We start from the raw sequence: 24,350 nt of genomic DNA on the forward strand, positions 1-24,350 counted from the left end.
GATGAGGGTGGTGAAATGCTGGAACAGGTTGCCCAGAAAGAGGTAGTAGATGCCCTGTCCCTGGAAACATTGAAGGTCAGGTTGGATGGGGCTCTGAGCAACCTGATCTAGTTGAAGATGTTCCAGCTCATTGCAGGGGGGGTTGGACTAGATGACCTTTAAAGGTCCTTTCCAACCCAAACCATTCTATGATTTTTGCCTGATTTATAATACTACTGTAAAAATAACTGAAAGGTGAAGGAAGTTTAATAAAAGGAGAACAGGAATTGGTGAGCACAGTCAGTCTGAAGATGTAGAGTATTTTGGTACAGAAGTCAGAAGTTAGAACGTTCCTCAGCTGAGGCTGATGAAGAAATAAAAGACTATTTTGGTCACCGGGTATTTTTGCTGATTCTTGGAAGAGTTTGACTGAAGACCCATATACAAATTCAGCAACCCATGTTTCAGGGAAACCAGGACAATGGATATATGCCTGAACTTGAGGAAGGAAGAGGAACCCATACAGATTCTGTACAGAAAGATCACTTCCCTTGCAGACTTCCAGTTTTGTTACTAAATATTTGCCATTTATTTATTGAATATTTGTTGCACATAATGCAATTTATATTTGACATATTCTTAAATCATTGTGTTATTTTTTAAGCATACCATAGCGGGGTTTTAGACTCACTAAGAATTTAAAACAGGATCGCATGGCTTTCTAAAAGAAGGTACACTTTGAGTAGGTGATGTGGGCTGCGTGAATGATTGTTTGGTGGGGCTGTATGGCTAGTCTTATGCGGGAGTCAGATTGTATCATTGTAACGTTTACTTTGACAGTAACATTGATGGATCTGTGTGTTGTTTCTTACAGGTTAATAAGAAGATCATACCTTGAAATAGCACTATTGTATTTGCATTTTGCCACAAATAGTGAGGATGTGTCACAGACAGATAAGATGGTGCCTTCCAAATCAAACGTATGTTTTCTATCTTTTGGGTAGTGTCCTCTTCAAAGCAGGAAATATATTTCTCTTAGAACATCGTGCACCTTGCCAGACTCTTACTTAACCGTGACTTATAAATCATAGCGATACTGAAAATCCTACTGGAAAAAATCACACAAAGAATTCATATAGTACAGCAATAGAATTTTATCTTGTTTGATTTTATTTCTCATGTTTGTTGCATAAAATGATAACATTTAAATCTTTTTTTTTTTTTATAAAATAGGAAGAAACAGAACAAATGGTATTTTCATTTATGATTATGTACTAATTAATTTGTACCTTGCAAAGAAAGCATAATATTGAAACCTGGTTTTTAAGTGGTAATATTTATACTTTAACAGATTTCAATTTTTCAGTAAAAATATGAGCGACAGCATGAGAAATATGAAAGGCTTTAATCATGTTAAAGTAGCAGGAGCAGCCAATTAGTATGCTCTGGATAATTTTTTTCAATTTCAGCAATTAATCCATGGATTTACAATCAATGCTAATTTTTACAACTTGCAAATAAAACAATAACTCTGTAAGTAGGAGGGCTTTTTTCTATATTTAAAATATAGTTTACCATAAAATATTTAGAATCCTAATTGTGAACTGGTGTGTAATTTTAGATCTCTTCTGGAGAACTCTCTTCTGAGCAGGCCCGAAAATCAGAAGGCTACAAAGTACAAGCCTGGATTGCAGTAAGAGCAGCTACACAGGTTGGTGCAATATTCTGAAGAGGTATTTTTTGTGTTTTTTTAATTTCATAGAACCATAGAATCATTTAGGTTGGAAAAGACCCTTGGGATCATCGAGTTCAACCATCAGTTTCATTTTATGCTACTTACACAAGCGAACAAGACAATCCAAACAAGACAAGAATTAAGGTTTCCTGAAATTTCTGGCATGGGTCTTATTTGAGGAAATTAAAATGGACGCTGTCTGAGTAGTGCATTTAATCTCTCCTGGACAGATCTGACTCCGTTTACTTCAACTTTGATTCAGTGCAAATAAAACAGCACACTGCCTGATATGTGTGCACATGTATTTGACATGTGGGTAGACATCAGTGGCATCCAGGTGAGAATATCTGATTTGAAATCACTTATGTAGTAATTAAGCTGTCAGTAGTAATGTTTTATTTAAGTATAGTATGTACGATATGTCAGAGAGAAATAGAATATTTTCCTGACTTTTAAAAATATAGTAGGTTGAGTAATTAATTTTTTGTCATCATCTTGCTACTCTCAGATTTTAAAATCTATATAAATATTGTAGTGAACTGGTTCTGAATAAAATAAACATTATTTTTAGGTTAGTGAAGCTGCGCTTGCTTCTCAGCTATTAATTGGAATGAAGAGTGTTAAAGAACACAGCATGGAGGATGCAGTGCAACAGAAAATCCCAGAATTTGCTTTCATGGATCTTCTTGCTTCGTACAGAGATTTCTTATCTGGTATTCCTTTATACCTAGTAAAGAACATTAAATAATAATACACTATATATGCCTTGTAATCTAGTAATACATTTACTATCTAATTTTCATTTATGAAAAGTTTTAAGTCAAATTTGGAAAGTAAAAGCAAAATCCTCATCCTGCATAACAGTACAAAATAGTGACTAGATCTAATGGGTCTTTAAGTATCAGCCTGTGCGGGCGTTCAATAGGTTAAGAAAAATTGCATTGTTTGCATACTGTGGCTCAGCAAGATAGAGTGCACGTGCTGACATACTTACTTCTAGAAAAACAGATGGACCTTGGTCACAGGACTTCCCCAGACTTCTAGAGTAGGTCTTGGCCCCCCTATCAGTCATCACTGCTTTTTTTTCCACTGATTTTGAACAGAGTTTTTCCTTAGGTATATTAGCTTTTCCTTGGAGAATTTCAGGATTTCTTTTGATTTTGCAAACGCATATTGGTGTTGAATAGTTTGTCTCTCCTGCCCACCCTCTCCCACCCCCCCAAAAAAACGCCCAACGACAAACCAAACCCCAAACCCCCAAACCAAGAAACCCAGACTCTTACGAAGTTATCTGCCTGGGTACTGTATTCTAAAAGGCAAAGTCAGTAAAATAAAAAAAATGTCACTGTCTTTCCAGTCCAGTGGACTATCATTTCAAGATGCTTCTATTAGCTTAGTAGAACTTTGCCTTTGCTTGGTTTATTTCCAACTTCTGCATTTATTTCACAGCTAATGGAGTTGATGAAATGGAAGTTTTTGATTAAAAAAAATAAATCAGTGAAACTAGGAATTCTGGGATAATGGTTGCCAGATGTTATAGAAGCACTAAGGCAAAATATCTATATGTATTTTTAAACTGGGAACCACTAGTTTAGGGCTAAAATTTTGGTTCGGTGGCTTAATTTCAATCATCCCAAGTGACTGACAAAGATTGAATTGTTCTGCCTGGTAGTTGCTGGCAAAGCTGAGCAACGTCTGCTTACTGTACAGTGTTTAAACATATGTGTTTTGATTGGTTTATGAAAACAAGTGTTGTATGCTAAGACTCTCCATCAGTCTGATTGTTTTGTACGAGCTCCATTGCTTATAATTACAGATAATTTTTTTTCTTTTAGCAAATGCAGCAGGTGTTTCTCCTGATAGTTCTGTTAGGCAATACAAAGAATAGAAAATGTAGAAAAGCAATAGTAGGCCAAAATATATAAAGGTAAATTGAAATGGAAATGATCAGCACAGCATGCTAAATATTTTCTGTAAAACCATTAGTGAAACACATTGTTTAAGTTTCATCTATAAACAATGTGGCCATTTTAACTAAATACTTTTTTTACAATTGTCAGTGAAGTATCAGGAATAATGGAGACATTCATATTTTGTAGAAGCACACAAAATTATTTTCTGGAAGTTCGCTATTAGGAATTACTGTAACATAATGTTTGTTCAATTTGGAATGAGAAACAGAGCATAAGAATTCTGTAGGCTTTTGAGAGAGCCATGTACTAATACAGTGAAAAAATACTGCATATGAGCAGTGATATAGTGATAACTGTACTGATTTTTTTCCTCTTTTTGCATAAGTATAAATTTAGATAGCACACAAAAAGTATATTTTTTTAGTCCATAGTCAAGAATCCGTTTAATTGAAAACGTGCTTAATATCTACAAGGGACTGGATTGAAGCTAGCAACAAACATTTCAGAGTACCTAACTGTTCTGAGTTCAGGTCAATATAAATGCAAAGTTCAATTGCTGTAGTTATGACTGATGACTCCTAGTGTTGTTTCTATCGAACAATGTATAGAAATAATGGGTTTATATTTAAATTCAGACAGAGAGAGAGAGAGAGAGAGAGAGAGGGGCTCACTCTCTACCCCTTTTAGCTCCTTGCAAGGACCAGCCAGATTCCTGGACATGATCTGAGAAATATTTTCTTTAATAGTCCAACTAATATTAAAGCAGAATAGAAAGAATCTTCCTCTTACGAGAAACATAACCAGGTTCAAAAGTTACATTTTCAGTTACAGATTAGTGAATTCCAACACAATGCAGAAATAGCTTTTGAATTGCAACCATTCACGTAATGTGGACTGTTGAACTGTTATTGGATTTGCAGATGGATACAACGTTGTCTCTGAAAGTCCCAAAGCATCTTCTACTGAAAACAAACAAATCACACAAGACAAGCAGAGCCAAAGTGAAGGAAGAGAAAGTCTTGCCACCAAGGCCAACCAGAAGAAAGAGACAATAACATGGGTTCACTTAATTCGCTACCACAGTTATTTAAAAAGACTTTATAACACAAACCTTCTATTTGGTATGAATTTTTTCTTCCTTTTAGAAAAATGCCATTGGTGAGATATTGTTCTTGGGGGCCAACAGTGTCAGATTCAAAGGCCATCAGCAGAGATGCTCTCATTTTGAGTTCCTTTAAATCGTACGAATGAGAAAAAATATTAACCGAAATCAAGATTTATGTCAGTTTACAAATGTTGTAAGTGAAGATATTACCTTTTTTCATAATTATTCATAAGCCTTCATGATACATCCCTCAAAACTTAATTGCTATTACTATATCTGAAGCATTTTTTTAAAAATACATAATCTATATTTATTTTTAGTTCTAGATATATGAGACTTAAGTCACATCAGAAATCGATCTGTTCAGTTGGGGGCCTGTTTGTGAGAGTTGAGCGTAGTGTAAGTGGGAAGGCTGAGCATTATTGAATGTATTTTCACTAAAACCCCAGATGTTATGTACGTACTTGGTTTATTTCACTGTAAACAAAAGATGGTAATAGATAGGACAGAGTAAGAATCATTACTTTTTTCAAACAGAGTAAAAATCCATTAATTTCAGGGCACTAATACTATGCATTCATACCTGATGGCCAGCTGCTGGGTATCCAAGTGACAACCTGATAGGTGAGAACAGAACTAGATTGTACATATCGGTGCTGCCTGGAGTGAAACTCAGTAACACTGAAAATAATAATTTCAGAGAGGGTTGGTTTTTTGCCTTGCAGCACCAAAGGAAAAGAAAGTGTTCTACCTCACCACAGAACTATAAGGACAATAAGGTATCTACACGTAGGTCTCAAAATGTGCGTGCATATCTCAGCTGTAGTTACCAATGATGGAGCCTAGGGAGCGACTCAGCTGATCAGCCACTAGCTGTCTAAATTAGGGTCTTAAGAGCTCTTAGAGCTTCTTTTGACCGTAGTGAATAAATATGCATTTATTCTAGTGGGCGTTTAGACACGTGGTAAACACGCTTCTGCTTACACGTCTAAATTTAAGTACCTAAACCTCAAAACTGCATCTCCCATTTTATGCTAATTTATGATGTCCAGACAAAGCTTGTTTCATTATCAGCTCTCCAGTGAAAAACTGCAATACAAATAGCATAACCCAGTAATATTTAAGGACAAGCAGTATAATTGTTGGAAAGGCATTTAGTTGATATTGAATCAATTTACATATTTTACTATACTTTCAAAATTTAGTATCTGTAGAAATTTTACTTTTTAATGGCAAATGATGATGTCATAAAACATCTCTTTTCACAGCTGCCCCTAACTCAGGACCTGGATCACTTTCTGCAAGAGATGGACACCTTAGTTCCGTTTTTGACACAGGAATTGTTCTACGCATAGCAGAAATGCATTCATTTCTTAAAAAGCATTTGTTTGAATATTCACTGTGTTGTCTTGAGAATTTCCCAGAAGAGCTACATGATGTAGAATTGCGACTTGGTAGGCCAGCTGATTCTTTAAAGGTACTTATTTTCTTACTGATGTTTCAAAATATGTATTATACTTGCATTTTGCTCAGATTCTTGCTAGTTGCAATGGTGATATTTCTGAGAGCACTATAGAAGAATGAAATTCATTATGCAGAGGATCAGTGCAAAACCAAAATCCTGTGCAAGTAGTGAAGGACATAGTTAACAGATGCAAATATCCTTGTGTTATTTATTCCTGAAAAAATGATCTGTAGCCCATGCCCAGTGTATTTAGATCCTAGAAGATTAAGCAGAATGATATTTAAGAAGATTTCATTATTAGCTAATTAAGTTGGCTGTGTTATTTGGTAGGACTGAGGCTTTTAATCTTGTAGATCTCCATGTTCCATACCAAAAATGTCCTGACGTTTGCTTTGTAATTTGTATGTACAAATCTCTATATTGTTAATTTGGTCTATAATAAAAACATGATTTTCAAAAAATACATAATTTATATTTTATCAAAATTTATTGAAGGCCTTGTGTGCCAATTTTTTTCACTGAGTATCGGCTGGCTAGAAAATCAGTCTTTTCAGATCTCTGGCTTGTGAATAGCCTGTTTACACTTTGCCGATTTACGTAGGCAGCTCAGACTATATTACTCAGAGAAATCTTGAATTGGAAATCTGGAGTCTACGGTGACCATGGCATATGTATTCAATATTGAATGGTAAAAGTCTTTGAATATTCAATGTAAAAGTAATTGTCTTCAAACTTTCTCTGTCCCACTTTTCACATTAATAATTATCCTAATACTAAAAAATTAAAATGACAGGTTACTCTGTATGGTTTATTTTTTACCTATTACGTGCAGTATTAGATGGAGACAGGGGAGCCTTGAGGAGTGAGAACTTGTTATCGTATAAAAATGAATTAAAATAGTTTTGTGAAAGTAATTCTTCTACAGTTGGTGAACTTTCTGCAGTGTTGGACAGCATATCATTACTCATTTCCCAACAAAGAGCTGACTGTGCCACTGAATAAATTGTAAATATATGGTATGTGACATTTATAACAGCCATCGTATATCAAAAATTATTTTACTCTGTCTGCTCTTCTTTTGACATAATTAGTATTACACTGTCCTAGAATAATAAGCTTCAGAGCTCACTGTCATGTTCGTGACAGGTGCAAGCTGCATAATCATGTGTTAGCTTCACTGTTGGAGACAGCTAACAAGCATAAAGCTCTTATTTTTTTTAATTCTAAGCTTCATTGATTTTTATCACAACATTTTTAGAAGCTTTAACTATTCAGGAGGCTGTATAAATTATTTTTAAAATGTTACTATAATTTGATACTTGGATTTTTAACAATACAAATAGAATTTTTGAAAGACTGATTTTTATGTACAAGTTTGTTTCGCTTACATGTGTCTTTGTAATTCTATTTTTGACTCGAAGTTTTTTTTCAGTTCTGCTGAACAAAGAATCCAAATTACATTAAGAAGGCTATAATTAAAATTGTGTGCCCTGTTACATTTTGCATGCTTGTTTTTTATTCCGTTCCATGATAATATGTAGGACTGGAAACACTTAACTAAGAGAGTTTGTTGTTTTCAGGCTTTTGAGAGAGTTGAATAGATAAATATTTATGTATATAATTCAGCAACCCTCCAGTTTGACAAGAGCAGTTGTAATATCCTTCCTCAAAAAGATTCAATATGATGTAAATAACAAGATGCAGTTCAGTGAAAAAGAAAACACACCACACATTATAGAAAGAAATATATATCGTAAGATGTACTTTTAAGAGCTGTTGTTCAGGGGCACGACATAAATCAGGTTGTTCCCACCTCCACATATATGTTTTCTCATAATTTTGTTCACACTCCATTCTAGTAACCTAGTTGGTGATTCATTGCCAAAGATCCTGAATGTAGGGGATCCTTGGAACAGGTGTGTGATCCATGCACATCCCATGGCATACCATGGGCTGTGGCCACTTTTATCACTGCCTCAGTGTTTAGAGTCTGTGTGGCATAGGTCATCCCCAGTTAATTGTCCCATGCCATGCTGAAGGCATATCCACGTGCTCGAATGCGTGACTTCAGCATGCATGACTTCATCTTTATCTTCATTTCAACTATATTTTGATGTGAGATGGGAACTGGCTTTATGAAGTAAGATTATATCACCGTGAAAAATCCATCTTCTGCTCACCTAGATTTACCGCTCTGTATCAGTCATGAGCTGTATTTTCTGAAAATAAAGTGGGTAAAATTCCCCATTTTTTTCAGCAATGAACATTAAAAATTAAAAAAAGAACTAGCTCCCTAGGCAGCTGTTTCCAGTGTCCACATTTTGGAATCAATGATGGAGACTCGAACAACTTCTTCAAATAGCTTCAGCATTTCCCCAAAACGTCACTGTTTGGCCCCCTCTGTTCTTTGCAGACCTGTGTAAGGCTTCAAAAAGTAGCAATGGTATGGTGCTGTTCAGCCTTTAAATCAAATGTTTCACAACTTTAAAAAAGGCTTTTATTCATGAATGAATGTGGGTTGACAGTATTCCTCCATTGCTTCCCTGGTAAATGATGGCCAAACAGTAATTATTTGATGAATAGCCTGCTAATGATCCATATATATTTTAGTAAATACGACATGTGACAAATTCTCACAAATTAAGTCACTGAATTTTTAGTAGGTATCACCCTTTGTTAGTTGCACGGCTAACGAGAAAACAAATAGATAAACATAAATGAAGCATTAGTCTAGCATTCTGATTACTATTTTAATTATCAATATGTATAGCAGACAAATTACTTTTCCAGCACTAAATTTTGTATGGTCAGCATGTCCACATAATATCTTTTAGCAAAAAACGTAACGCCATAAAGAAGATAAATCAAAGGTAACCATCATTGTTCAGTGTAGGTGTCTCTAAGTCAGCCCAGAAGTCCTTTGCATTACGGTTAGAAATGTCTCATCATGTGAACTTTGAAAAGTCGTAACTTGGTAAAATGACACCTTTTAAAATTACCCATTTATCTAAATAAGCATATATTTGTGCAGGAGTGAGAGTCATTCTGATTCTAGTAGACACTAGATTATAGCAGATTTTGCATGTTACACTAGAAAAAATGCTATTTAAAATTTTCATTTGTGTTTCAGATGTCACTTGAAATTACTGGAACTACATCAAATATGTCACATGTGAGAATAGCTTCTCCGGTTCCTGTCATCACAGAAGCAGACAGTCAGACGGAGAGTAGGGCAGCAAATGCTTCAAATAAGGAAATTAACATTCAGTGGTACATTCCTTCTCTGGCAAAGCCATCAAACGATACAGAGACTAAGGTACAACTACACCAAAGCAATTCCTTAGTTATTGAGTTATTGGAACAAATTAAGTCTAATTTCCAATGAATATTTGTGTTCTGACTGAGCAGCTTTTTATTGAATTATACATATGCTGACTGGCAAGCTGCACAGCAGGGAGCTATATATTTACTCTGCCACAAACCTGCTATGTAGGACAAACAGAATGCTGTGACAGTTTTTTGGTGGCAGGCCAAAGAAAGACTTTGTTAACCATCTAGAGCTTCCAGGCCATGTTGGATTCATGCCTTTTGCAGGTCCTTGATGTCTTGGAATCATAGAATAGTTTGGGTTGGAAGGGACATTTAAAGTTCACCCAGTCCACCTCCCTGCAATAAACAGGGACATCTTCAACTAGATGAAGTTGCTCAGAGCCCCGTCCAACCTGACCTTGAATGTTTCCAGGGATGGGGCATCTACATAGCACCTCTCTGGGCAACCTGTTCCAGTGTTTCACCGCCCTCATTGTACATTTTTTTTCCTTATATCTAATTTAAATCTTCCCTCTTTCAGTTTAAAGCCATTAACTTTAAAGCCATTATTGCAACAGGCCCTGCTAAAAAGTCTGTTCCCATCTTTCTTATAAGCCCCCTTCAAGTATTGAAAGATAAGGTCTCCCTGGAGCCGCCTCTCCTCCAGGCTGAACAATCCCAACTGTCTCAGCCTTTCTTCATAGGAGAGGTGTTCCACCCCTCTGATCATTTGTGTGGCCCTCCTCTGGACCCAATCCAACAGGTCCATGTCTTTCCTGTCCTGAGGGCTCCAGAGCTGGACACGGTACTCCAGAGCAGAGTAGAGGGGCAGAATCACCTCCCTGGACCTGCTGGCAACGTATCTTTTGATGCAGCCCAGGATCCAGTTGGCCTTCTGGGGCTGCAAATGCACATTGTCCAGCTTTTCATCCACCAGTACCCCCAAGTCCTTCTCCGCAGGGCTGCTCTCTATGCCTTCATCCCCCAGCCTGTATTGATACTGAGGGTTGCCCCAACCCAGGTGCACTAGGCCTTGTTGAACCTCATGCAGTTAACATGGGCCCATTTCTTGAGCTTTTTAACTCTGTTAAGTTTGGTTAGAGCTAACCAATACATTCAAAGAATACTGTTTGGTGGGAGGCTGTCAGAAAAGCAAAGATATAAATATACAGGGAAAATGGGATTTGGTAAACCTCATTTCTCTAAGAAAGCAGACTAAACATGAAAGATGAGAGAGATTGGAAGGTTGCAGGAAAGCAAGGGACATGGAATTTGTTTTATTTTAAAATGAGGGAACAGCATGTAGATAAAACTTCCGCTACTGCAATAGAAATCCATGATCCCCAAAATTTTTGGCATAGCAGATTGGTGTCAAAACTTCTACTAGACCCTTTTGAAGTTAATGCAAATAAGGTACTTTTCAATATAGTTTTACAGGTTACTTTAGCATGACCTTACAGATCATTAGAGATCCAGAGACAATTCTTGAAAATGATTAATATATGAATGCCATATTCTTGACATTCTCCATATAATCAAAATATTCAGCTACCACTAGGAAGCATATTTTCAATAATAATAGCAAATTAATTCAGTGAACGATGAGAACATTCTATTTCATTTTCTTGTTCTCATATATTGATACAGCTTTATTAGATTGGTGAGTTATGTGCACTTCATAGATTTAAACCTAGTATGATGACAGCCATGCATGAGGCCATTTAGCAAACGTAACTAACTACAAAGAGTCTTTGGAAATTCAGTAAATGCTCTCTATTCAGCCTACCTGAAGTTGGAGCTTTGGAGATGAGCCTAAGTGGGACTGATTGACCAAGATCAGGACAAGACTAGGATTTTGGTGGTGACTGTATAGGGTATAACTAATTTTCAAACTCCTATAAATTATATGCATAATTAAATTGTTTTAACACTTATAAAAATGGAGTACAGTACAAATACATACGCAGTGACATTCCTCCCTTTTTTGAAAGTCAGTTATCTAAGTCTTCATCAGTACACCGTGTTTGATAGCTACTATAATCTAGTATCACTGAAATAGGTCTGCTGTACCATACTACATTACAGTTTACCTATTCCATCTCTTTTGCAGGTTTTACTGCTCTATGCTTATAATACAAAGCCCGTCAAGATTAGCAACATCAAGATTTTCAGTTCAATGTCTATTTTTTCAGGCCACTTGTGGATTCCGTTGGCTAGGTAAATAATCACTGCCTTTATCCTGTTATTTCATGCTATATTAGAGATCAGTCAACCATTTAGGATGACAGAAAATAAAGTACAAAATACTGAAGAGCTGTAAGTCTTTAAAAGCATACATTTTCGCTTTTCAGAGATTTTTCACTATAAAAACTGTAAGATGTTGTACACAGCGATAAACCCATCCAAACATATGCCTTTTCAGTACATCAGCATTTCAGTTTTGATTCTTAAAGAACTAACACATGCTAATTATATTACACTGTCATAGCAATGTAAGAAAAAACTAGCAAATCTAAGAAGCAATCCCAGCAGTTATTCCCATTCTGTCACTGGATCAGCTGCTTTCTCCATCCCATAATACAACCCTGAGCGTGCAAGAATTTTTCTCAGTTGTAGCACTTCATTTTACATCCTATGGAATTTTTCATTACTTCTTCCTTGCCATTCATTTAGCCCCAGAATTTTTAGGATTGCTGAGCAGGTTGAGTGGAAGCAAGAACGGGCCAAGAAGAATTGCAGCCCCTGTCACCCAGGTTGTCAGCACACCTTGTGCTGCTTGGATGAGAAAATCTTTTCTTAGAGAGGCATGCTTAAACTACTGCTTACCGTTTTTAAGGCAAAAAGCTAATGCATTTCATAATTCCACTTTCTTTAATGGACAACTTTTTGTAAAATTAGGAGATCAGTCTTGAAATGAAAGAAAATGTAGAACTGAAAAAATATGTAATAAAGGCTAGGTCAGTTTAAATATAACCTTGAAATAACAAATAATTGTTCTTTTATAACAGCAATAATGAAAAATCTTGTTTTCTTTCAGAATTATTTCTTTACGGGAGCAATTATCTAATCTGAAGCAGCAAGTTGAAATGTTGATGCAAAGTTCTAAAACCTTGTCTTCAGCTTCAGAACCTACACGTTTTCTTGAAGAAAGTGAAATTTTGAAAAGAATTCCTTCAAAAAAAACCCAAATGAATGTTGCAAAAGTACATCTTGATGAAAAAACAGAAGTAAGTAAGAACAGTTCTGCTCTTAAATGTGTCTGACAGTCATTTATTCAAGATGCCTTTTTGGGAAATAAATGACAGGTAACTTGGAAGGCAGACATAAAAGATTAAATTTCCCTCACCCCTTTCAAGAAATGTTGAAATATTTTCACTTTTCATTTAATTTTTAACTTTTTCTTTTCCTTATTATTGCTTGTCATTTTACAAAAATATCAGGCATCTTCAACCTTCCACTTGAAAATAAAAGCTACATCTTCAGGTACATAGATTTGAAAATTGGTGCCTAATTTATAGTAATCTACGTCTGAAAATGCTTGGCATAGTGTTAAATTAGCACGGCCATCAACCCTAAAGTGCTTTTTAGAAATCGGTTGCACGTCTTCAATGCAAAATGGGCAGCAATGGTTTGTGAAATAAGAACCTTCTAAAAACATTATTGAGAGAAGACTAAAACTGGCAGTGAATTTATTTTCATTTTCTCTACGCCACCTTCCTCTTTTCTTTTTATTAGCAAGGCTGAATACGGCCCGCAACCAAATAACTCCCCCCACATATGCACACACAAAAGAGGTAATTTCAGAATTTTCCATGTGCTCTGTTTGAGATAATGTCATTGGAATAGAATGTTGGCACAGCATAACTGCTGCTTGATAAATGCCAAGGCAAAATAGACGTTTATTTTCAAAGTGGGAGACATTTATCATGTGACAGGATTCTCTTTATATCTATTATATGAAATGATTAATGATGTAGAGGCTGTCATTTTGTCTGATGGATGCTGTGAAACAGCGACAGTTGTGCACGGTGCCATTATTACGAGGCTGTATTTTGACCAGCTTGGAGAACAAATGATGTTTTGGCCAATCACGGTGTTTTCAGGAGGGTAGAGAGCTGTCCGTTAGCGGGTGTTTCTGATTACCTGAAGGGTTTTGCTCAAACTTTCATTAATATATGTCAGTAATTGGAAAAACAATGTTTAGAATACTAATAAGATTAACACGCCATGTATAAATATCATCTTGTCAGAGTGTTTGTTTAGAACGTCTTCAGTAAACACGTAGCGAAAGTATGCTGGCTCACCTGATTTAATACCTGAGCCGGGGGCAATTTTGCCTCACTAGAAACTGCAAGGTTTGGGCACTTGTGTTTGTCAAGCAAACACAACTATTTGTGTTGCAGAAAATTTATATGCATCAGCTAAGGGTTTTGCTGTGAATTGAACTAGAATAACCTAAAACTTGATTGTTCTGAAAAATTTGGTAAAGCCAAGCCATCTGTTAGCTTATCAGAGGAGACTGATAGCACAGCATTAGTTTTTTTCTTGTTTTATACCATTAGGAAATGGCTAAAAGCTGTTTATCTGAAGTCAAAGCACTGCTGTCTGTTGTTCCAGCCCTGTCCTTGCCATTAACTGAGGTATGCTATTCTCATTAACAGTAAAAATCTGTTTTCTAAAATGAAACAATTGTTCAGTTAAACCGAAACACGGATTATACCACTAAGTGTCTTCCCATTTTTTTCTCATACATTTGTTGGGCTTTCCGTTTGGGTTTTATTTTTTCATCTTTACAAATAAAATACCAATGTGCACGATTACAAACTGTGAATATCTTCACCGTTCATTACAGTATTACATTCACCTTTTTATACATAGAAAAATGTATTAAAAATTAATCTCACTCACAATGGATTCATCTGGTTTATCCGCCATTCTCCGGTCATTGTTTACACAGACTCCAGTGAATTTCCATGATGCAATTGCCAAATGCAATTTCCTTCCCTCTCTGTATTTTTTACAGTTATTCAGGTTTTCCTCTCTTTTCTTTAACTTTCTCTGCCTTGGCCATGACACGTCCTTAGAGTTAGCATGCCATTTTTTGTTGTATCCATCTTGTTACCCAGTTGTAGTCGGTATCCCAGAGAATACCATGGGAATGGGCCCATAGCGTGCAGCGGTAGCGTTCAGTGTTCTCAGACATTCTAGGACGATCAGGAGAGGACTACTGCTGCCAGGGCTCAAGGAAGCCAAGGAATCTCCAAGGAAGATTTTGGAATCCACCGTAACATATCAACTGCCCTATTAATCCTCAAATATCTTGCCTGTAATTGGTCACAATGGAATGACAATGGATAAGGCATCCACTGTACCCTTCTTTTCCAGTCAGGTAGCTCTTCCTACCAGAAGAGAATCACAAGTTTTATCTGGGAACAGTTCGGCTAGGGGCCTGTTATAGAAGAGAGAAGCTGTAAAGCTGTCCAGTGCTTCCTGCAGGCTGGTACCTAGGAGTACATACTTCCCTTTTATACATATTGCACCATTCTTGACACCCCATATTATCATCCTGAAGTTATCCATCCTGAAGGTCTCTCCCAGATGACTCCCAGACCTTCACATCACTCAATCTGGTTTTATCAATGCATCAAAATACACAGATATTAATTTTGCAAAGCTACACTTTTCACAGTCCCACTGAAACACCTTCCACGGCAGAGATTTGACAGATACCTAGGGAAAGGTACAGCTGAGCTTCCTTAGAATCACACAGACCTCCTGGACCTGTTTCAAATTCTCACGAATCCCTCCTCACTTTGCCTGCTTCTTTCTTTGGGTTTATGGTGAAAGTGAGGGAGCTGATTTAGTGGTGTTTTTCCAGTAAGAATATGATGTTAACTGCTCTGTTTTATTCTGGCTAAATGCCACAGCAAGCCAAAATGTTTCAACAGGTGGAACGATGGGCTTTTCATCACAAAGTTTCAGATAGAGACGTCAAACTAAGATCCTATTAGATATGGCAGATTTGGTTGAGCAAGTGAAGCCTAATCCTTCAAGATGCTGAGAAGCCAACAGAACTTGTAGAGTGTTCAGCACTTCATTACATATGCCTATTTCTAAGTAGTATTTCCAAACTTTTAAATAAGCTGTATGTGTGCATTGTCCAGTGGGATGATGCATACCATAGGGTAGTGCATTCCCTTTGTTTTTAAGCATGCGGGAGAAGGCAGCAGATACGTTGCTTATATGTAATTTTACATCATTTTTCCCCACCACACAATTTTTTGTTGCACATCTTCTTATGAATTAATTGGACAAATTCAGTTCTAATTTGTGGTATTTGTTTTCTCATTTTCCAAGCTGCCACGCTTTAACTCCTACCATGTTTCCAGCCTTTCTTCTTTGATCCTCTTTTTTCTGTTCATGTGTCTTATGGTGCTTTTGATTCAGCACTGAATTATATTTCTAAGTGGGAAAAGTGCATTTTTATTGAATTATTCATGTAAAATTATTTGACTGTTCATTTTTAAGAATAAAAATCGATCAGCTGGCTTGGTTTTAAAGCTATTTAATGAACAGCTATGTTCTTGAGGGAGATGATAAAGTACAGTGTTTGGGAGTTCCATTCTTAAAAGTAAATTTACGAATAAAATAATTGCATTAAAAGTTAACCTCCCTAGATGGCCTGTTCCAAGCTTTTCCTTTAGTTAGTTTTTCTTAATATCTAAATCAGCTGAATAGTTCTCCACGTCCAATGGACACGCAAACCAGTTTATCATTGCCCTCTATTTCACCTTTTACAGTTAACTCAATTCTTTCAACTTCTCATCTTAGGAAAAGCCTTCCAAATTATTAATCATTCTTGCTGCTTTTGTCTGATATCTTTATTTTACCTACAGACAATCAGAAGAAACTTTGTCAGCCAAGAGTGTTCATGGAAATTTCCTCCCCTTAATCCTGCTCTTACTAGTTTCCTGCAAAAGATGTCATTAACCACAAATTTATATTTAGGCAATGAGTATTTCTAACTTATTCACTGGTTGTCGATCAGGAATCTGGCTTTAATATGGAGCTATTTATATATATGTATTTTTTGGTACCTGTAAGCTTAATAAAGTTATTTATTTGTTTGGTTTTTTCCCCCCTGTTTTTTTCAGATCCCATTTGATGTTACTTTGCAATCAATAGCAAGTTTGGAAGATATGTTTGATCCTGCCAGTGGATGTATAATAACTGAAGAAAGTCTTTTCAACTGGATCATTTCTCTGTTTCACTAAATTCTGTTTTTGCAATAACTTAATCAGTTGCTGAGTGCTATATATTTAGACTTAAGTTCTGGTGTTAATGAAACAACCTCATTTATCACAGCAGGATTTGGCTCCTAATGTGTTTGATAATCTTGATTTTTCGTTTATTTCTAATTATTTAAAAATTAATCGTTTTTAAAATTAAATACAATTTTAGGAATTAAAAGTATTAGAAGTAGTTTCTTAAGAGGATTAAAAATTTGATTTATTTTTGATCTATAATTGAGTTTGTTAGGGGTTTTCTAGCTTTTACATAATTTCTTATTGTTTAGAAAAGCTGAACGGGACTGTAGCCTTCCAGCACCCGTTAATAGATTCCGCTTTTTCCCTGAAGTTTTATTTTCATCAGCAAGTTTTTAATTGCTTTCACACTTATCAAGAGTTGGTTTTATTTTTGAGGTTGAGAATGTTTTTTTTGGCCTAAAATCATCACTGAGTTTGTTCTTTTACACTTCTATTTGGAAACTAGCATTTCAGACTTCTCTATGGTTTGTTAAAAAAAAACCACATCAGAGGCTGTTGAGGGTAAAAATGATCATTCAGATGTCTCCATAATTTCAAAGCATTTGTCTGAAAAAAAGCCAATTTAGAAAATAAAGTGGTACTATATAGAACAATTTTGGACATAATTCTAAAATGCTAACAAAACCCCTCTGCTTATGTTATCAATGTTGTAAATATTATCTTAAAGCGCTGAAGAAATCCTAATGAGTCCTAACAACAGCCACCTGAGGAAACATGCGTGCCCAGTGTTAGAGATGGGGAATTTGACAGGAAAAAGTGAGTTAGTTGAACAAGGCCACACTGGAGAGTGCAGTAAGATTCAGGACTGCGAGCTCGCGGCCCTTAGGCTTTGCTCACACCACAAGGCCAGGCACTTCTTCGCTAGTTACAATAATTTGTTTGCGAAAAACAGCAAAAACCCCAGGACATTTGGGCAGGAGCTTGTCCTGCTTGAGACTTGTGCTGTCACTAGCCATGCTTCTGTGTCATCGTGAAAATTCAGGACTCGGGAGTTACTATTCCTGGCTTCGGTTTCTGTGAAAAATAAACAACTGTGTTGAAACGCCAGCCCCTTTTCCTTCAGTCAGGCTCTCACTGTGCTCTAGCCCAGTGATAGAACAATAAAATATTTTGAGCTCTTTGGAAATCGCAGATTTACCTTGGTTTGTGCTTTTCAGAGAAATGTTACCTGGTTTACCAGTGAAGTTTATTTTACAGAGGCAGAGAGAGAGGTAAAAGATTCAGCATAATGAGTATCTTAAATGTGTTCAGTAACAGGAAGAAATGGGGTTAGGCTTTCTGCTATTTTTCTTTGTTCCTATAAAAGAAAGAAGACCGGATGTATTTGTGTTACGTGTAGCTTTTTCAAAGTTGTGCTATTTTTTATTTTGTGTAGCCTTTTCTGTAATGCTCTAAGTAGTAGGAAAATCAGAAGGATTATGATAGGATAATAAAAAGAAAGCAAAAACTGAGTAATTGATAGGGAAGGTATTTTTGCAAGACAATTTTAAAACTGAGTTAGAATGGTTATTTAACTCAATGCCTAGCAGCCAGTTTGGAGGAGATATCCCTTAGCATTATTCTTTCAATTAAAAGAATTTATTGTTATGCAGTTCTTCAAAAAGCAGGAGAGAGAAAAATTGACATTACTCATTTTTCTTTTACATGGAACAAGTAGAAAATTGCAGCTTTTTTTTGGAAAAACTATTCAGTCTTTCCCTATGCTTTGTAAAAAGTATAAAAAACCTTTCTTTTTCTTTTTGGAGTCACCTTGAGGATTATCATAGGACTTTTGTGCAGCTTAATTAATATTTGTAAAACACTCTGTAGCATCAGGTGAAAATGGAAGTAAAGTTCTATTACAGGTGAGGTGTTTCTTCAGTGCTGCCAGTCTGGACCTTGTTACAATTCCTATACTTAAAAGAGAAATACCAAACAAAATGCTTTGCATGTGAATTTAAAATACGTTACACTTTCTAAGGCATTTTTGTTGCAACAAAAATATTATCCTACTACGTCCTTTAACACAGCACTGTAAAATAATAATGTCGACCTCACCGTATCCATAGCAGCAGATTTTACTCATAAACAGAGCGTTAAATATTCAGTGCAGGCTTCAGAAGAAAACACTGGAGAAAACATTTTTCTTTTAGCATATAATTAAACTCTTTAGTTAAAATCTGCTTGTAAAGAAGAAAGCTCATATCTAAACGTCTCCAGTAATTGCACAGAAAAAAAGTATAAGGCTAATTGCAAAGTAAATTGCTTCTTGTTTTACACATTATCATAGTTTGGGTGGGTTTTTCCTTACCATTGAATGCAGACTAAAGCTTTCAATACGTGAGACTAGAATAAATTTGTGTCAGCACCATGCTCAATTAAGTTTCTGTAGAATACTTGCCTGTGCCACTGTCTCCAAAATTAAAAGGAAGCGGGGAAGGGCACCTTCTTTGATTTCACAGTCTGAAGTGTAAGGGAGGGCCCTCCAGCTATGTCAAAGTCTGCTCTGTCACCTGCCCCTGCAACACCGCACAAGGGCTACTTACTGCCTTGACAGCTTTGAACCACTGGCACGTTCACCAAGTCTCTTCAAATTTTAACTGAAATATTTCTCCATTCCACATCTGTGAAAGGAACGGGTAGTATTTCCCTATCTGGTAAGTTGTGTGATGGGGCAAAAGGGGAGAGTGAGCGAGGGAGTGTGCACTGTGGGGACAAACTGAAACGACTGTGAACTAAATGACAATTTATATTCAGTGCATCCCCTGGACGAGGGATAAGAAGGATCCTACAGGGAACTAAAGAATAGTAAAAACAGTTTGGGTTTGTTTTGGATTTTTTTTTTTAGTTCCTTTGGTATTGTCTGTTCTGTGAACTGAATAAAGTAAGCATCCTGAGAACAAAAACAACTTCTGGTCCTGTAATTAATAACTGCATCAACAAGATTGTGCTAGGGCTCAAATTGAAATTGAACAGGGAGCTTAACAATGACAGGTCTGAGTGGGTTTTGGAATACTTCATTTTTCAAATACTGTTTCAATATAGTTTTAAGTTATGTTGCTGCCTTGACAGAGAGTTGTATATTCAAGGCATCGACAGGGTTTGTCTCATGCCTACAAATATATAGCAACTTGAAATTATTTCTGGTTAAATTAATTTTATGATGTGGAAATTAGTAATTTCACACAGATTTATTCAATTGTATGTGACTGGTTTTTAAATTCCACTACAGCCCCAACTCATGCTCATTTTTTGTTTGGATTAAGTATTTATCCATTTTTTGGATGACATCAATCTAACAAAATAATCGTAGTAATTAGCCTCGCTGTGCCTCAGTTTCTTTATCTGAAGATAACAGTAATCCCCTCATCAGTGAGGGATTTGACATTTTCTGCATCAACATTTGGAAAATATTTTCAGATCCTTGAATGAAAGAGGCAGGGAATTTAAGTTATTATTCAATTGAGACATGATGTAAAAGGGATAGTCATTTGTTTCCAAATCCATTTTCAGTGAAATACAGGAAGAAAGATTTTTAAAAAGAATAATGATGGAACTGGAATTAATTGTTGGAATTACAGGCTAATATGCTGAACTAATTAAGCCAGCAAAGAGTTCCATTTATGTTTGCCAAAGATTTTCTTTGAGTTAAAGATACTGAGTACATCATCAAATGAGAGAAGTGATATGAAGCATAGGTTAATCTTTAAAATAGAGTGGGTGAAAGGGTCCAGAGGCAAGTGCTGAAGTCAAATATTTACCACTGCAATTTAATTTTCCACTTTGAAACCCCAGAGATAATTAGAATTATTCTCATTTGTCTCTCATGTCAGCATGATTTAGGATTCTACTTAATGTGCAAAGAAAAAAAAAGTACGCGCTGAAGCAAATTACACCAACAATCTCAGTGTCACACAGTGGAAAACCAGAATATGTGACATAAGAAATCATCACAAGGGGATGGATCTGGCTCTATGGTCTGTCCGGGCCGTTCTCAGGACAGCTGTGTGGAAGGCGAAGCTCTGTAAAGCGGCAGTGCACCTTCAGGGCTGGCTTACCTCCTGGGCAGACATCCAGAATTGAAAAGAACATTTCAGTGGACCCCAAAAATTAACAACATCCTAGGCAAAGCTCCTTGCTTCCTGGCCTGGCAGTCTTGTGTTCTCCTCCCCAAGGCCTGGGGGTCGACATAGGAATCTCTAATGTGATTTTTCCAAAAGTGCTCTCATGGCCGCTCTGCGACGCGCGAGCAGAATGAGGTCTGTGCTTCATACTTCGCACCTTACTTCATTCCCCACGGATACTGGCATTGTATAGCTGGAAGATGGCATAGCTATAGGAAAAAAATGAGCATTCTGTTTATGCTATAAAATTACTGGATACATTTCATTATCATACGTGTATATAACTATTAGCTCTGTTACGTTCTTATCAGCCCACTACCAAGTGGAATGATACCAACTACTTCAAAACTGCTTTAAAGGACAATTACAACCGTGAAGAAATCCATGTGTTTTTTTCCCCCCAGCTTCCTGACTGGTCTTACGCCCCAGGAATTCTGTGGCTCATCCTTCAGGACTTAGTGTCACTGCTGTTACCTTGAAAACCTCGTTTATGGGCAAAGAGGAAATGCAACTTGTATTTAAAACCAAACATTTATTTTCAGTGTAACTGAAATCTTAGCCTAATCTAAGAATCATTATTAATCCAGGTCTAATTATTATGGGAAAAGAAAGAATACTTCAACACAGAAAAAGTTTAATAATAGTAATAATACAGTTAAAATTATTATACAGTTATAATTTTAAACTGTTACTATTTTTACCCCCCTTCACCCGTGTCATGCTCACGCTTCTACTGCTCCCCTGGGCCTGAAGGGCAGTGGTGTCACGCTGGGGTGTGTGTGAGGAGCTGCTAGAGCAAGTCATCACATCTGGAGCCACGGGCCAGGAAGGATACGATGATGTTCTCTTCTCCCTCCGTTGATGTCATCTTCTTCCTCACTCTAGGATCAATTTGGAGTAATTTTTAGATGTTTAAAACACTTTTACACCTTGCTCCTTCTTCATGGGTTTGCAGTTCCATGGTACATCTAAATTCAACGTATGTGGTGGTTTACATATGTTAGGTAATTGGGTTTAGTTCTCTTTGTTTCCCATGAAAACAGGTTTTGTCCAACAGGAGGCCTGTGAGTCTTTAACTGACAGTAACTTGTTTGTAGCTATGGGGTCTCCAGCACCAGGGAGACCTGGTGACCCATCTCTTCTCATCCCATCCCATGCCCATACTCCTCTGCTGCGTCCTGAGCCTCAGCTTCTCAAGACCTCCGCTGTCCTGCCCAGGCTGCATTTCTCTACACTACATCATTACATTAGATAGATAGATAGATAGATAGATAGATAGATAGATAGATAGATAGATAGATAGATAGATAGATAGATAGATAGATAGATAGAATCTCGATATAGATACCTCAGTTGTGATTTTTTCTCAGTGGTAGGCAATTGGTTGGCCTTTTTAATCCATTTTAAAATCTGAATGTGCCTGCAGCAAAAAGCTTGATGAAAGGAGTGCACCCTGCCCTTGGAAGATATAAGTTCCTCATTTCCTGGTGAAGGGAAATCCTTGGTCAGATGCTGTATATTTGGCTGAGATTTCCAGAGATTTCCCAGTTCTCCTTATCTGGAAAGCTCTGTGAAGAGGATTTCCCTTCTACCTGCAAGGCAGTTTCCCTCCAAACCTGATCCATCTATCTCAGATGTCAGGGAACTTTCCCGGGAGAACTCTTCTACAGCCTTGCACAATTGCTTGGAGAGCCCTGCCTTGCTCAGGCGGCCCCCATCCTTTTCCGGGGTAGCACCGCTCCACTGTAAAAACTGAGCTTCTTGCTGCCATCCTTTCCCCAGAGATGATACACCAAGATGTCCTGGTGGTTTCTTATAAACACCAGGAAGAAACACAGTGCAGTCACTGGCATAAAAAAGCGCGCAAACAAAGGTCCTAGCAGCAGGAAAAACTGATTTAATTGAGGGGGTGTCACAGAACGAAGCAAAAAATGCTGGTTGTGTTTACTTAAGAAAAACAAAAATTTCTAATTGCTGAGCTTTTGAGGCTTCAGGGCTTGGAAGGCAGGTACTCACCTACCTGTCTGTAAACACGGTTACACTATACGGTGAGGAGATAAAGAAAAAAAGCCAGCAGATATTGTTACGGGCAAGAAAAAGCTCTGTATTGATCTTCTCTGTATTGAAGATCTGCAGAACAGAATAACGAGTATTGGCCTTAGAAGTGAAACATGGTTGGCTTAAAAGCAAATTAGGACAATGAAGTGGAGTGGGGGTAGGAGACTTGTAGGAATGCTGTAAGTCCCCTGATGCTCAGATAGCTGAAAAGACAGATGATAGATGATACGACTAATGATTGGTTAATGAGGATGAATAGATGCAATAAAGGCATGATCCTCATTGCTGTAGGGAAGTAATAATGGCATTTTGTGTAACAATGACATGAGTTTCTTTCCTCAGTTCACTTATACAGATTAGAGCTAAAACAAACGTGGAAAGTCAAAACTCCCATTGCCAAAGGAAAGTGAACAGGGCATTTCAGATCTACCAATTCTGAGGGCCATATTCAAGGTAAAGGCTCACTTGAAACCAGAGTTCTACAGAAACACTTAGTTTTGCTACAGTTTTCTTGTCTAATATCCTTTTAAAGACAATCTTTTACTATATAATTTTCTACTTAGGTTTAGAAAGCAGAGACAGTGAAAGTACATATTACTTTTGAAGAAAGGTTAGCTTTTGTGTTACCAGATGAAAAACAAAACGAAATAAAATAAAATCCCTCCGACAAAATTTAGCATGACTAGAATAAGAGCTATATTCTAAGTCAGGATACAGACGCAATGATTTTCTGTTATTTGATCAGTTACTGGAAGTAAACATAAAGCGTGTCGGGCTACAAACAGGTATGTTGTGAACATAATTAAGAACAGCCTTGAGTTGGCAGGTACAAGAACTTCTCAGCATGTATTTACTACTTTTTTTTATGACGATCTGTCACCAAGATGTCCCAGTGAAAAGTAAGGACCGGGCTGTGCTGGATGCTCTTTACTCAGTACTGAAAACGCACCCTTTCCTCCAAGTTTACAAGGCGGCAGATGCCGGAGCGGTATCCCCCGAAGCCGGCCCATGGGGGAGAGCGGGACGTTATGTCTCAACGCGCGGCGGGCTCCAGCTTCCCTTAGCAGCCTCCGTGGGGCGGCTCCGCGCTGGTCAGTGACCCGCCACCATCCCCAACGGATTCCGCCTCCACACAGAGCCCGGACCGGGCCGGCTCCTCCAGCCCCGCCACGGCCCGACACTACGGGACGCCCTCGGGCCAGGCCTCATGCGGCCGCGCGGACAAGGCCAGGCCTCCGCAAAGGCCCCGGGTGCCGCCTCCGCGCTGGGAACGGACCCAGCGCTGGGGGCTGTGCGCGCGGGCGCCCGGCCTCCCCCTGGCCCCTTCCGGGCCACCGTAGCCGCCGGGGGAAGCG

General features: G+C 37.4%; 1 protein-coding gene across 1 annotated transcript in view; it reads left to right on the plus strand.

The window, feature by feature from the left end:
* CFAP54 (cilia and flagella associated protein 54) overlaps window positions 1-16,860 on the plus strand; it is a 110,369-nt gene extending 93,509 nt beyond the window's left edge. Inside the window, exons 60-69 of the mRNA XM_074572659.1 lie at window positions 854-959; window positions 1,601-1,690; window positions 2,286-2,427; window positions 4,548-4,748; window positions 6,001-6,209; window positions 9,328-9,513; window positions 11,617-11,723; window positions 12,544-12,733; window positions 14,069-14,146; window positions 16,661-16,860. Coding sequence (XP_074428760.1) covers window positions 854-959; window positions 1,601-1,690; window positions 2,286-2,427; window positions 4,548-4,748; window positions 6,001-6,209; window positions 9,328-9,513; window positions 11,617-11,723; window positions 12,544-12,733; window positions 14,069-14,146; window positions 16,661-16,780 — 1,429 coding nt within the window. The 3' untranslated portion in view covers window positions 16,781-16,860. The remainder of the gene's footprint in view (window positions 1-853; window positions 960-1,600; window positions 1,691-2,285; window positions 2,428-4,547; window positions 4,749-6,000; window positions 6,210-9,327; window positions 9,514-11,616; window positions 11,724-12,543; window positions 12,734-14,068; window positions 14,147-16,660) is intronic.
* Window positions 16,861-24,350: the final 7,490 nt, after the last annotated feature.

The sequence above is a fragment of the Larus michahellis genome, chromosome 1, assembly GCF_964199755.1.
Source record: "Larus michahellis chromosome 1, bLarMic1.1, whole genome shotgun sequence".
NCBI lineage: Eukaryota > Metazoa > Chordata > Aves > Charadriiformes > Laridae > Larus > Larus michahellis.